This window comes from Aspergillus steynii (genome assembly GCF_002849105.1).
Source record: "Aspergillus steynii IBT 23096 chromosome Unknown P170scaffold_1, whole genome shotgun sequence".
Lineage (NCBI taxonomy): Eukaryota > Fungi > Ascomycota > Eurotiomycetes > Eurotiales > Aspergillaceae > Aspergillus > Aspergillus steynii.
In genome coordinates, this window is record NW_020194398.1 from 2,279,707 (window position 1) to 2,292,483 (window position 12,777).

General features: G+C 46.2%; 3 protein-coding genes across 3 annotated transcripts; 2 read left to right on the plus strand and 1 right to left on the minus strand.

Moving 5' to 3' along the window:
- Positions 1-1,828: 1,828 nt before the first annotated feature.
- On the plus strand, positions 1,829-3,439 carry P170DRAFT_397612 (porphobilinogen synthase HEM2). The gene is made up of 2 exons (XM_024846187.1): positions 1,829-2,318; positions 2,378-3,439. Exons 1-2 carry the CDS (start codon positions 2,100-2,102, stop codon positions 3,278-3,280), a joined length of 1,122 nt encoding a protein of 373 aa, XP_024709614.1. The 5' UTR covers positions 1,829-2,099; the 3' UTR covers positions 3,281-3,439.
- A 236-nt stretch (positions 3,440-3,675) lies between these two features.
- P170DRAFT_469787 (putative Zn(II)2Cys6 transcription factor) lies at positions 3,676-5,844 on the minus strand (the record flags this gene model as incomplete). Its single annotated transcript, XM_024852676.1, has 2 exons — positions 3,676-4,895; positions 4,989-5,844. The coding sequence occupies 2 exons, from the start codon at positions 5,842-5,844 to the stop codon at positions 3,676-3,678; spliced, it is 2,076 nt and encodes a 691-aa protein (XP_024709615.1).
- Positions 5,845-8,156: 2,312 nt separating this feature from the next.
- On the plus strand, positions 8,157-12,766 carry P170DRAFT_373237 (exportin CRM1). The gene is made up of 11 exons (XM_024845234.1): positions 8,157-8,552; positions 8,617-8,646; positions 8,715-8,787; positions 8,851-8,922; positions 8,975-9,687; positions 9,757-10,528; positions 10,577-11,047; positions 11,121-11,350; positions 11,454-11,832; positions 11,879-12,050; positions 12,115-12,766. The coding sequence occupies exons 1-11, from the start codon at positions 8,487-8,489 to the stop codon at positions 12,353-12,355; spliced, it is 3,219 nt and encodes a 1,072-aa protein (XP_024709616.1). The 5' UTR covers positions 8,157-8,486; the 3' UTR covers positions 12,356-12,766.
- The last annotated feature ends 11 nt before the right edge of the window (positions 12,767-12,777 follow it).

Consider the following 12,777-nt stretch of genomic DNA (forward strand, 5'->3'; position numbering starts at 1 on the left):
ACAGAACCTTCGTGGCTGGCCCTTACATGTGCTTTATTACTGCCTAGTAATATATATAAAATTAGGGGATTAATATGGTAAAGGGCTAAGTTTTATTAAAAATAAGTTATATAAAAAAAATTATAATATTAGAATATTTAAAAGGGGCTGTAGCGCGTCTGAAAAATTAATAATTTAGTATTATTTATATAATATCTGAAGATATTAAGCCCTTAATAAAACCTTATATAGCTGTAAGGTTTTTAGCTATAAGGATCACAGGGGCTTAGCTGTATAGTGTTTTGGGATTACTTAATAATAATAGTACAGATATTTATAATATTATCGGGAGTGCTGTTAAGCCAGGTTATTAAGTATTAAATAATATTATAGGATTGCCTGTTTTGTCTGGTAATTAGTGTTTTAATATAGCCTGGTAGGTGGGGCTATTCTGGTAGCTAATAGATTAGAGCTATTAATATATTTTAGGCCTGCAGGTAGCATTCTTAGTAGCCTGCTTACTCTAATATCAGAGATATCCGCGGGTTTTTAGGGTTAAACAGGGTCCCTAGGTGAGTAGGGGTTATTTTGCTCAGAGAAGAGAAAATTTATATAAAAAATATATAATTTCTGTTAGATTATTTATTTTAAAAATAAAAAGGCAGATATATATTTTTCTAAGGCGAGTAATATAAAGAAATTAAGAGACAAAAAAATAAAAGAGATAGATATATATTTTTTTAAGATAAGTAATATAAAAAAATTAAAAAACAGAAAGATAAAAAAAACAGATATATATTTTTTTAAGACGAGCAATATAAAGAGATTAAAAGATAAAAAAATAAAAGAGGCAAATATATATTTTTCTAAGGCGAGCAATGCAGAGAGATTAAAAGGCAAAAAAATAAAAAAAGTAGATATATATTTCTCTAAAGTAAGTAATATAGAGAGATCAAGAGGCAGAGAGATAAAAGAGGTAGATATATATTTTTCTGAGGTGAGTGATGTAGAGAGATTAAGAGGTAGAGAGGTAAAAAAGGCAGATATATATCTCTCTAAGGCGAGCGATGCAGAGAGATCGAGAGGCAGAGAGGTGAAAGAGGCAGATATATATCTCTCCAAGGCGAGCGATCAATAATCTTTTTTTTAATTTAACCCCTAAGAAAACAATATAAATAGCCCTAAAAATTACTTTAATTAAGTAAAATAAGCAGAGAATAACACAAAAAATTGTTACTCTTTTATAGCTAATAAAATCATTTGTTTTAAATTAAAGCATTTTATTGAATTAGTCATATTCCACAGCGGAATAAAATCCTACCGATTTTCTGCCACAACAACCAACCGCTCACGTGGTGAGTGCCCTCATCGGCTATGCATCAACACCTGCTTTAGAGGCCCCTACACTATACTATGTAATATAAAACCTATATAGGCTTATAAGATACTTGATTAGGTTAGATTAATAAAAATTAAAAATAGCTAAAATACTTATTTTTATATTGAAATAGAAATATAATCTCAAACTATATCCGTGAATCACAGCTCCTAAAGACCTCTAAGAGTGGCCGCAGCTCATCGCGGTCGGTAAAAGGCACCTAAATACCAGGTGCACAACACCTGGATTGCCCCTTACACACTTACAAAACAGTAGAAAAGATAGAATGCTACAGATAGTCAGTCCTGTCACAGTAATCCGTCCCCACACCCGACGGACAAGTAGGTAGAGTCCAGAGCCTTAACTCGTTATCCGTACAGCCTATCATAATTCCCTGTACTACCATTAGTAATACTATACTTTAGCTCTTTAGCTGAAACTCTAACCACCACCTCTTCAATCGGGGTTCTAGACAAACACTTCACGGGGTTCATATTCTTGTATCAATATTTGAATTTGAACTCATGCACTAGTATCTCCTCTTCCTGTTCTTCTCCTTCGTCCTCTTGTTTCTTTTTAACACCCATACTGTTTCCAAAATCAGTCTTGCAAGGATCTCTCGGTCGATCAAAATCTCTCAACGGAATCCAGCGAACCACTCAGCTACTGCCCTATAAAACATATATCAGGCCATCAAAAGAACTCTGGAGCTGACATTCCTTGCCATACACTGTTATAAACCATGTCATTTTCTACTCTTGTTTCCGACCTGGCCTTCAGAGACGCTGTCGACGATCGGAGTTCACAGATATCGCATGCACGGTCACAAGCGACTGCTCGATCACACACAAGTACTGCTGCAACAAGTGTGAGCATATCTGGCGATATCTCAAGCCACCTCCATGCTGGTTACAGCCACCCATTGAGCCGGTCATGGCAAGCCGAAAGGCAGCTTACCAAGGTGTGAACAACCCCCCCCCTTTAAACATCAATTACTTCGAAGTACTGATTATGGAGTAGGAAATGCTGATATATCCGTTGTTCATAACTGATAACCCGGATGAAGAGACTCCTATACCGTCACTCCCTAATCAGTATCGCAGAGGACTAAATCGTCTTCTTCCTTTCCTTAAACCCCTTGTTCACAAAGGTTTACGCTCAGTGATGCTGTTCGGAGTCCCACTGCATCCTTCTGCAAAAGATGCTCTGGGAACTGCTGCAGATGACCCTTCTGGCCCAGTCGTTCAGGCTATCCGTCTCCTTCGATCGCGCTTTCCCCAGCTTTACATTGTAACGGATGTGTGCCTTTGTGAATACACGTCGCACGGTCATTGCGGAATACTCCGGGAGGATGGAACACTCGACAATGCGCAGTCTGTTGATCGCATTTCAGACGTTGCCCTCGCTTATGCTGCTGCTGGTGCCCACTGTGTTGCTCCGTCTGATATGAACGACGGAAGAGTGCGTGCCATCAAGCTGAAACTCATTGAGGCCGGAATTGCCCATCGGGTCCTCCTAATGTCATATGGGGCGAAATTTAGTGGCTGCCTGTATGGTCCTTTCCGCGACGCTGCAGGCTCGTGTCCTTCATTCGGAGACCGGAGATGCTACCAACTACCCCCTGGAGGCCGAGGTTTGGCTCGACGTGCAATGCAGCGCGATATTGGTGAGGGAGCAGACATCATAATGGTGAAGCCTGCGGGTAGTCACTTGGATATAATACGCGACGCCAAGGAGCTCGCAAGCGATCTCCCAATTGCCGCCTACCAAGTGAGTGGGGAATATGCCATGATACATGCTGGTGCTAAAGCCGGTGTTTTTGACCTGAAATCAATGGCATTTGAAAGCACTGAGGGTATCCTCAGGGCAGGCGCCGGGATTGTAGTGAGTTATTTTGTTCCAGAATTTTTGGACTGGCTCTAGCATGTGTAAGTAGAGTTGGCCTGCACTTTGGTTGGCTTTCATCCAATAGTAAATTGTAAAGCCCCGGACTTTCGTGTTAGCTTCTATGGCTGTCTGCAAGCTCTGCTTATGTATGTTACTGATGTTATTTCGTATCGGCAATTAACCATATGATGCTCTACACAAGGCTCTGCAACCCTAAACTACAACATCGTGAAACCGACCTATCCAAGCCTGGAGGCTTGTGAGCACCTTTTTCAATCACCACCGGCCCCGTGAGAAAGCTGGCTCGAGGGATTTTTCGCCAGGCTACATGTGGTTATACTGCGGCATCAGGACGGTCATTTGTAGGATCAAGATTGATGACTTCACATTGTTATTGTACTCAAGAAGAGTCTACTGAGCTTACAAACCCATCACATGTAGCTTGGCTTGAGACCTTGGAAACCATAAGCTACAATGTCAGATTTGACTATTTCCCCTGGAGCTACATAAGCTCCGCGTCGAAGACGAACACCGGGGTAAATAATGCAACCAGCACCAACATAGCAATCCTCCTCAATTGTAACAGGCCGGCCTTGATAGCGACTTTGCGTGCCCTTTCGTTCTTGCATATTCGCGTGAGCCATTGAGCTGAGAATAGTAACCCTGGGGCCTATCCATGTGTGAGCACCGATGGTTATAGGACAGTCATCCACAAACAGGCAGCTTTCGGAAACCATCACATCCTCCCCAATATGTATGTTGTACCCATAGTGGCACTGAAAGGGCGCCTCAACAAGAGCTCCTTGTCCAATTGTTCCTGTTGGCCGAGGCGACGAGACACCCGAAGGTGAGCCAACTGGCGAGCTGTGTGGTACTAGAACTTCTTTCAGAAGACGATTCTGCTCCTTTGCGTTGAGACCAGAGACAGGATTGCATGCGCTATTGAACCGCCATAGTGCTGTCCTGCATCGCTCTCTTTCTTCAACCAGGTGGATATCGAAAGGCCTGTACAGATCACCCCTTATCATTTTTTCCTTTTCCGTTTCCTCACCAGTGACAGTGCGAGTCGACAGCTGCTGTTCGATACTTAGAGCCATCCGCGCTTGCGCTTGCGGGCTGGTAGTGTCTATAGTATTGACAATAGTTGGCCGCTGGTCAAGCCCGCTCTGGAATAACGAGACACCCTGTTTCCCGTGTGTTCCATGTGAAAGTTCTCGGATGGGTGGAACAATTTGATAGTCAGCCTTTGGAGGGCCTTCACGTGGTAATTCATGGATTGACGGCACTTCGCGGTAATCGGGTTTGGCGACGTGGTCGGCAATGTAGGCGGGATGCCCCGTGCCTGGCCAATTCCGCTTGGACCAAGAGCCACGGTTTGACGCAGGGCCTGTTGGACTTGAATTGAATTGAGAAGTCGATCGATCACCCTCATCGACAATGATTGGCCTTATCTTGCTAGCTTCCAGTTGATCGTTCAGGTTGTGCTGGCGGTCATGGTGCTGGCTGACTTCGTGAATGTATTGATTACCAATGTCGGCATATCCGTCCTTTGATTGTAGAGGAACGGGCGTCTTTGCGTTCGAAGGTTTTTGCCACGTGCTCCTAGAGGAATAACCCTCGCAGAGGAAGCCGCCTCTGATACAGTTGTTACCTATAACTAGGTCAGAATTTGCGGGATATTGTTTACAAGTACGACTTGTCAAGTCAAGGGGATTTGAGACAATGATTTCGTTGGGCAACCTACATGCAGGATGTTGTTCATCACACTTTTTCTTTCTCCTTCGACAAGTCATGCAACCAGTTTTTGTTCTGTTGCTAAAAACACGCTTTCTTTTTGGCGCAACTTGCACGGCCGTCTGTTGCCGCTCCTGAGGGAAAGTAGATAGCGGCGAAGTGTGGTCACTGTGCAACTGTACTTCTGTGCGATGAATCATGGTCCAGTCCTTTTGAGTTGCATCTTGGCCATGAGCTTCACGCTGGAGTGCTTCCGCCAGCTGAGCATCAGACGCATCGATTTGCTGTGCGCGTTGTGCTTGGTTAACCAACTGCGAGTCATACTCATGCCAGCCAGCATTGGCAGACGATGCCCGCGAAGCCTCTTTTTCCTCCGATCTAGGGTTCAGTGCGGTGGAATTGTTTTTCGATTCAGGATCGCCGTGGGTCGTTGCATTGCCGTTGGGCGCGGGGGGCTGCGTCGCAGTACCTATATGGTCGTCTGGGCGAGGAGCCGGACTTCTGGGCCCTTTCTGTGGTATATAACCATCCTCTTGTTCGTCGGATTCTGACCGCTTCCTTTTGCTTCTGTTTATGGGGGATCCACCGCGTGACAGCGAGCGCTGCGACCGTCGATCATCTTGATCATGCCCTGTGGTGCCATTTTCTCGGGTTCGATCGTCGTGCCGAGGTAGCGTATCCTCGTACATAGGTCTTTTCCAACCGTCAGAGATATCTCGATTCTCGGTAGTTGTAGAAGCCGCAGCTCCAGACAGCAAAAGGTCCTTTCCATTTACTGCAGTAAAACGCGATGGACTGTGGTCTGCCCTGTAATCCCTTTCTGACTCGTGATCATCCATCACCGATGCAGAGGTGGAAGCGGTCATGGTATGGGTTGTTGCTAGAGTTTCAGCACGAGCGGAGGCGGAGATAGAGCGAAACCTAACCACAGCAACCTTATGTCCCGCTGCTCGGATAAGGCTGGTATGGTTGATTGCTTGAGCAGGTTCGTAGGTCTCGTTTCACGTACTGAATCGGCAGCCGGTGGCTTCAACACCGTGCCTTTTCAATTCACGTTTGGAACCGAAATCTGCAGGCTTCATACGAACTTGCATGCGTAGACTATAACGCGCAAGGACAACCAGCACGGACAAGTGAGAGCAAAGGCAAGAGGCAACTTGAGCTAAAGTAATCCGAGTAAAATTGATTGAGCACCCCTTTTGTCGACAGCCAATGTTCATGGGCCGAACGATGTTGATTTCAAGACAGAAGGCTGTTAGCAATTCGCCGCGTGAGAAACAGAAAGCGCCAGGCAGAGGTAAAAAGAATGTTACAATTCAGAGGTAAAGTGTGGGTGCCAGGATGGCAGAGGAATTGAAAGGTGAAGGAAGACCTATTATTGCATATGACGCTTTAGCATCGCAGTAATATGAGCGAATCACACTAGTATCAGTGGTGCGTTTTTTTTTAAGCAAAAGAAAGGAAAGAAATGCCCAACCAGCGCCGCCCACGGACAAGTTTAGTAGGTATTCCGCAGTTGTAAGATGAAAGAGGGGAAGGGAAAGTAAAGAAAGGAGGGGATGGACTGTCAGTGTCAGGTATGGGAGGGGAGAGGGATAAGCGATCGCAAATATGCCAGTGCGAGTGAGATCTTTAATGTGCTTTTTTGTCTGTTTTTTTTGTGATTGTTTTTATATTTTAAAATTTAATATTTTGAAATTTATTATTTTCCTCTTCCTCGCACTCTCTCATGTGCTTTGCTTTTTGTTTCTTTATCTTCTTTTTCGTTTTTGCCGCCTTCAAAGGGCACAATCGACTAAAGCAAGTGTCTTGACAAGGGGCTGAGGGGTCGCGACGAACCGGGCAAGCGAAGCAAACAACCTAGGAACAACAATTGAATATTATTCCTGACGCAGGAATAAGACCGACGACACGTAGGAGGCACGCCCACAAAGTCGAGACTTGTTCCCAGGCCCTCCGGTGCGGGTTGGTACCACCAGGTGTAATAATTACTCAGGACAAGTACTTCTGGTTGTCGAGAGTAAGATGCGGCTGCCAGCTGGCTGAGGTGAACTCAATTGGCTCTGACTTGACGCGCGATCGGCCACACCGCGGCCATCTGAAGAAGCTGGTTGGCTACTCCACCCAAAAAACCCGGGTCGAGTAGGGTGGGCAGTCACATCAGTTAGTGTCTTAGTACACTTTACTTGGCCTAGTAGCGTGATGGCGCGCTCAGGCGACACGCCACCTTGAGAAAAGGGGTGGATGGGTGGGGCGCCATTCTCTCGATGCGTAACTTCTCAGGTCACACCTCTCCCACTCCCTCCCTCAATACCCGCGAGGGAAGCGCGGCACGGCGGCCGTGGGGGAGATGAGCTTACAGTACGTAGTGGGTCGGGATTTCTGCCTGGCCTACCGGGTGAAGTCGCGATGCTAATAACAATATGTAGGTATACTCTGAACCCCGTACGTACACGGGTTCTGTTAGGTGGGCGGGAAAGTTGAGGCCGTCCTTTGCCATGGGGATGCCTACCTACTACCTACGGTACTACCTACCTAGGTAGTAGCTACCTATAGCTGATAGGTCATTATCGTCTAGGTGCCTAGGTACTGTACGCAGTACCTACCAACGCGTGATAGGCACGGTACCTACTTTTGGTACCTAGTACTCGCTACCAGGCGATACCACCCCCTCTTTAGTCGATTATCCGCTAATGGCGCCAGGGTGTCTTACCATGTAGTAGGCCCGCGGCTACGGATGGCACGGTTGGTTTAGTTACACACAGGGCATAGGCACCGTACCTACTCCGTAGTTGAAGCAGATAAACTACATACAGGTAGGTAGGTATCTATGCACATTGTTACGTACTCCGGAGTACGTACAGAGTTCAGTGTATATATACCTAGGCCAAGAGAAGTTAAGTTGGCTTTTGGCGTCATACCTCCCCCGAGCAGAATATGTTTCCCCTGCCTCGCTCGGTACAACCTGAATTCATCAGGTGACCGGGCCTGGAATTTTATCAGCGAGAGTTGGACCGATATCCGGTCAAGTAGTTGCATCTTGATCTTACCGGTTTTTGAGGCTGGCTAAGGTAGTTGGTTACGGAGTAGTTACCAGGTAGTCCTGTGATGACTAAGCACGCGATCTTAGAGATGCCCCATCAAAGTCCTACAACCTTAGCAGAGCGCCTTTATTCTCACCGCCAGTGGCCTGCGCAGCATTATTTCCTGACAAAGAATCATACCTGCAGTTACTGACTTTTTCAAGTTGCCGCCATTCAACCCCACCCCATCTCTGGCCATTTGATTACTCGTCAGCTTGCAATTTGTTCGAGGAGCTTGAACGTCGTTGGCGAACCCCTCCACGAAAGCTCGACCCCACCAAAACATTCAATCTTTCTGCCCTACTTCACATAACTGCCGCCTTCACCTGAACTGATCTGAGACTTTCACTGTCTCCTCCTAGGCTTAGGACGTCTGCTGTGGTTAGGGCTGTGCAGAGGACAGTATTGCTGATTTCTGGACCGGGATGTCGGTTTCCATACAAGAGTTGGACAACACTGTCCGAGCCTTCTATGAGGGCAAAGGAGACCTGGTGAGTCGTGGCTAGATCTTCCTCCTGCGCGTCGGGTACTAACGCACGTTTTCAATCCTACAAGCAAAAACAAGCCCAGCAGACTTTAACGGAGGTGAGCCCACCGTTTCCGCGTGGAGGATCTTGCCATAAGAACTGTTTTTAATCATCCCCAACCTTTAGTTCAAGCAAAACCCGGACGCTTGGTTAATTGTAGGGAACATCCTTCAAGAGTCGTCGTATCCGCAAACCAAATGTGTGATGACCTCTGCCGTTCCACTTCCGTTGAAGCCTGGAGACTGACTGCTGACCAAATTAGATCTTGCTCTCCAAGTCCTTGACGATGTCATTATGACTCGCTGGAAAGTCTTGCCAAGAGAACAATGCCTAGGTAATGTCGTTGGATGTGGTTAGGTTGAATAAAACTGATCCAACTTGCCCAGGTATCCGGAACTTCATTGTTAACTTCATCATCGAGAATTCCAATTCGGAAGAGAAGCTTAGAAGTGAGCGAGCCTTCCTGAACAAACTCAACCTAGTCCTTGTCTCTATTCTGAAGCAAGAATGGCCACACAATTGGCCAACCTTCATCAACGAGATCATTTCGTCGTGCCACACGAGCCTGTCGATTTGCGAAAACAACATGTCCATCCTTCGATTGTTGTCGGAAGAAGTCTTCGATTTTTCCCAGGATCAAATGACTTCGGCGAAGGCGCGGAATTTGAAAACCTCCATGACGCAAGAGTTCTCTTCGATTTTCCAGCTGTGCTCAGAAGTCCTCAGCACTGCGAACCAACCCAGCCTGGTCAAAGCTACCCTAGAAACCCTTCTCCGATTTTTGAACTGGATTCCGCTAGGGTATATTTTTGAGACATCCATCATCAACACTCTCATTACCCGCTTCTTGGATATTCCCGACTTTCGGAATGTGACTCTCAAGTGCCTCACCGAGATTGGGGGCTTGCAGATCGGGAGCCCGTATAATTACGATGAAAGGCTGATCCACATGTTCACGGAAACTCTGACAATTGTTTCAAAGACTATCCCACTGTCAATGGACCTGAAACAGACATTCGCTAAGAGCAATTCGAGGGACCAGGAATTTGTGCTAAACCTGGCACTGTTTCTATGCAGCTTCTTCAGTGCCCATCTCACCGTAAGTCTCAAACACGTCTTGCCTGGAGGCGGAATGAAGTACGAGAGCACTGACCGTGGTTTGCAACAGCTCGTCGAGAAACTTCCGAACCGGGACTATCTTACCCATGCGCATTTCTATCTCATCCGTATCAGCCAGATCGATGACCGGGAGGTATTCAAGATCTGCCTGGAATACTGGACCCGGCTTGTTCAAGAGCTTTATGAAGAAATGCAACAACTCCCGATCACTGATATTAACCCCTTGGTGAGCATGGGTGTTAGTGGTCTATCGAATGGCGGAGCGCCGCACCCTAGTACATTGGCCAACTATCCTCTCCGCAAGCACAAATATGAGGAGGTCTTGTCAAGCCTACGTACTGTCATGATAGAAAAAATGGTGCGCCCAGAGGAAGTCCTTATCGTCGAGAACGACGAAGGGGAGATAGTGCGGGAGTTCGTGAAAGAAAGCGACACGATCCAGCTCTACAAAACAATACGGGAGTGCTTGGTTTACCTCACACATCTCGACGTCGTTGACACCGAGAATATCATGATTGACAAACTGGCCAAACAAGTCGACGGTTCCGAATGGTCGTGGGCCAATTGTAATACGCTCTGTTGGGCGATTGGGTCAATCTCTGGAGCCATGAACGAAGAGACTGAAAAGCGCTTTCTTGTCACTGTCATCAAGGATCTCCTTGGTCTTACAGAAATGAAGCGTGGCAAAGATAACAAGGCTGTCGTGGCTAGTAATATCATGTACATTGTCGGGCAGTATCCTCGCTTTCTGAAGGCTCATTGGAAATTCTTGAAGACAGTGGTCAATAAGCTTTTCGAATTCATGCATGAGACGCATGAAGGTGAGTTCCCGGCCCTTGATCCAACATACGTCGTCTAACATTCATTAGGTGTTCAGGACATGGCTTGCGACACCTTTATAAAAATTGCCAATAAGTGTAGACGCCATTTCGTTGCACTGCAACCGGGAGAAAATGAGCCATTCATCGAAGAAATCGTTCGCAACATGAGAAAGATTACTTGTGACCTTTCTCCACAGCAGGTCCACACCTTTTACGAGGCATGCGGCTACATGATTTCCGCACAAGGGCAAAAGGGTCTCCAAGATCGATTGATTGAGAATCTCATGTCCCTGCCGAATGCCGCCTGGGACGAGATCATTGCGCGGGCCAATCAAAACTCGTCAATTCTCCAGGATGGGGAAACAATCAAGATCGTTGGAAATATAATGAAGACAAATGTCGCTGCCTGTTCGTCGATTGGAACTTACTTCTACTCTCAACTCGGGCGTATTTATCATGACATGCTCAGCATGTTCCGAGCGTCCAGCGAGCTCATAAGTGGCGCTGTTTTGCAGGACGGTATGGTCTCGTCCCCTTCTTATGTTCTCTGCATTGATTTTCCCTTAATATGACAAGCACTGACCATCCTTAGGAGAAATTGCCACGAAGACCCCCAAAGTGAGAGGGTTGAGAACAATCAAAAAAGAAATCCTCAAACTTATTGACACTTATGTACAAAAGGCTGATGACATGGAAATGGTCAATGCCAATGTTGTTCCGCCGCTTCTCGAAGCCGTTTTGCTGGACTATAGCCGGAATGTTCCTGACGCACGAGAAGCCGAGGTTTTGAATGTGATGACAACAATCATTCATAAACTACATGTATGCAGCCCCCCGGTTTATGATTTTGTCTCTCCCCACATTTCAGGGAAACATGCCTTGTGGTATGGTTATCTGTCGCAGCAAATATTAATTTTCATTTCAGAACCTGATGGAAGACAAAGTCCCATTGATCATGGAGAGTGTTTTCGACTGTACACTGGAGATGATCAACAAGGACTTCCACGAATATCCCGAACACCGCGTGCAGTTCTTCAAATTGCTTCAGGCGATCAATTTATATTGCTTCCCTGCCTTACTCAAACTCGATGCCACCCAGTTCAAATTTGTGATCGACTCCTGCATGTGGGCAAGCAAACATGACAATCGCGAAGTTGAGAACACTGGCCTTACGATGTGCCTTGAGCTCATGAACAACATGGCAGAAACGGATGCTCAAACATCGACTTTCTTCTTTCGTCAGTTTTATATTGCGATACTACAGGACGTATTCTTTGTTCTTACCGATAGTGACCACAAAGCCGGTATGTTTTCCCAACCGACCCATGAACAAGACTCATTTCTCTCTAGGTTTCAAGTCACAAGCAATGCTCCTGTCGCGCATGTTTTACTTCGTCGAATCCGGAAAATTGCAGGAGCCTATCTATGCCCCTGAGCAAGCCCCTCTTGGAACCTCCAACAAGGAGTTCTTGCAAGAATACGTCGCAAATCTCTTGCAAAATGCTTTCAAGAACCTGCAAGAGTACGAACCCCCCCAATTATTTTCTGCTCTACGTTCTCCAGTACAGCGGCTGACTTAAGTACAGAATTCAAATCAAACAATTTGTCATCGGACTCTTCACGTTCAACGATGATTTCAATAAATTCAAAACCCATTTGCGGGATTTCTTAATCTCCCTCAAAGAGTTTGCGGGCGACAATGCTGAGCTGTACGCAGAAGAGCGAGAGCAGGCTTTGCGAGACGCCAAAGCGGCCGAGCGCGATCGTGCAATGAGAGTCGGAGGTCTTTTAAAGCCATCCGAAATGGACCAGGAAGACGAGCTATGACTAGATAAAGAACTACGCCCTGAGGTCCCTCCACAGCTTTCAGTTCTTGACAACGTTGCTGGTGGCATGGTGAAGTCAGAGTCTACCTGTAACAAGGACCAGCTCGATGGCTGGTCTTTTTACGGAATTTGAACCGAGGAATTACTTAGCCTTCAATCACTGATTTCAGGATGAGTGTTTTCAGTACTCTTCTCTTCCCCCCTTTTTTTTGTGACAAAGCCGGCTTTACATTATTTCCGCTGCATTTTAGCTGTATCTGCTATGCGACCTTGGATCTTGTTTTGCCCAGCAACATAACGCTGATATCAGATGGACGTTTGGTTCCTGGGCTAAGACTGTGTCGCACATGACATGCAACTAGTCAATGACGGAAATCCGGCTCCTAAAATCATATTTCCTGTTCATTATTGCCCAATAGAAAT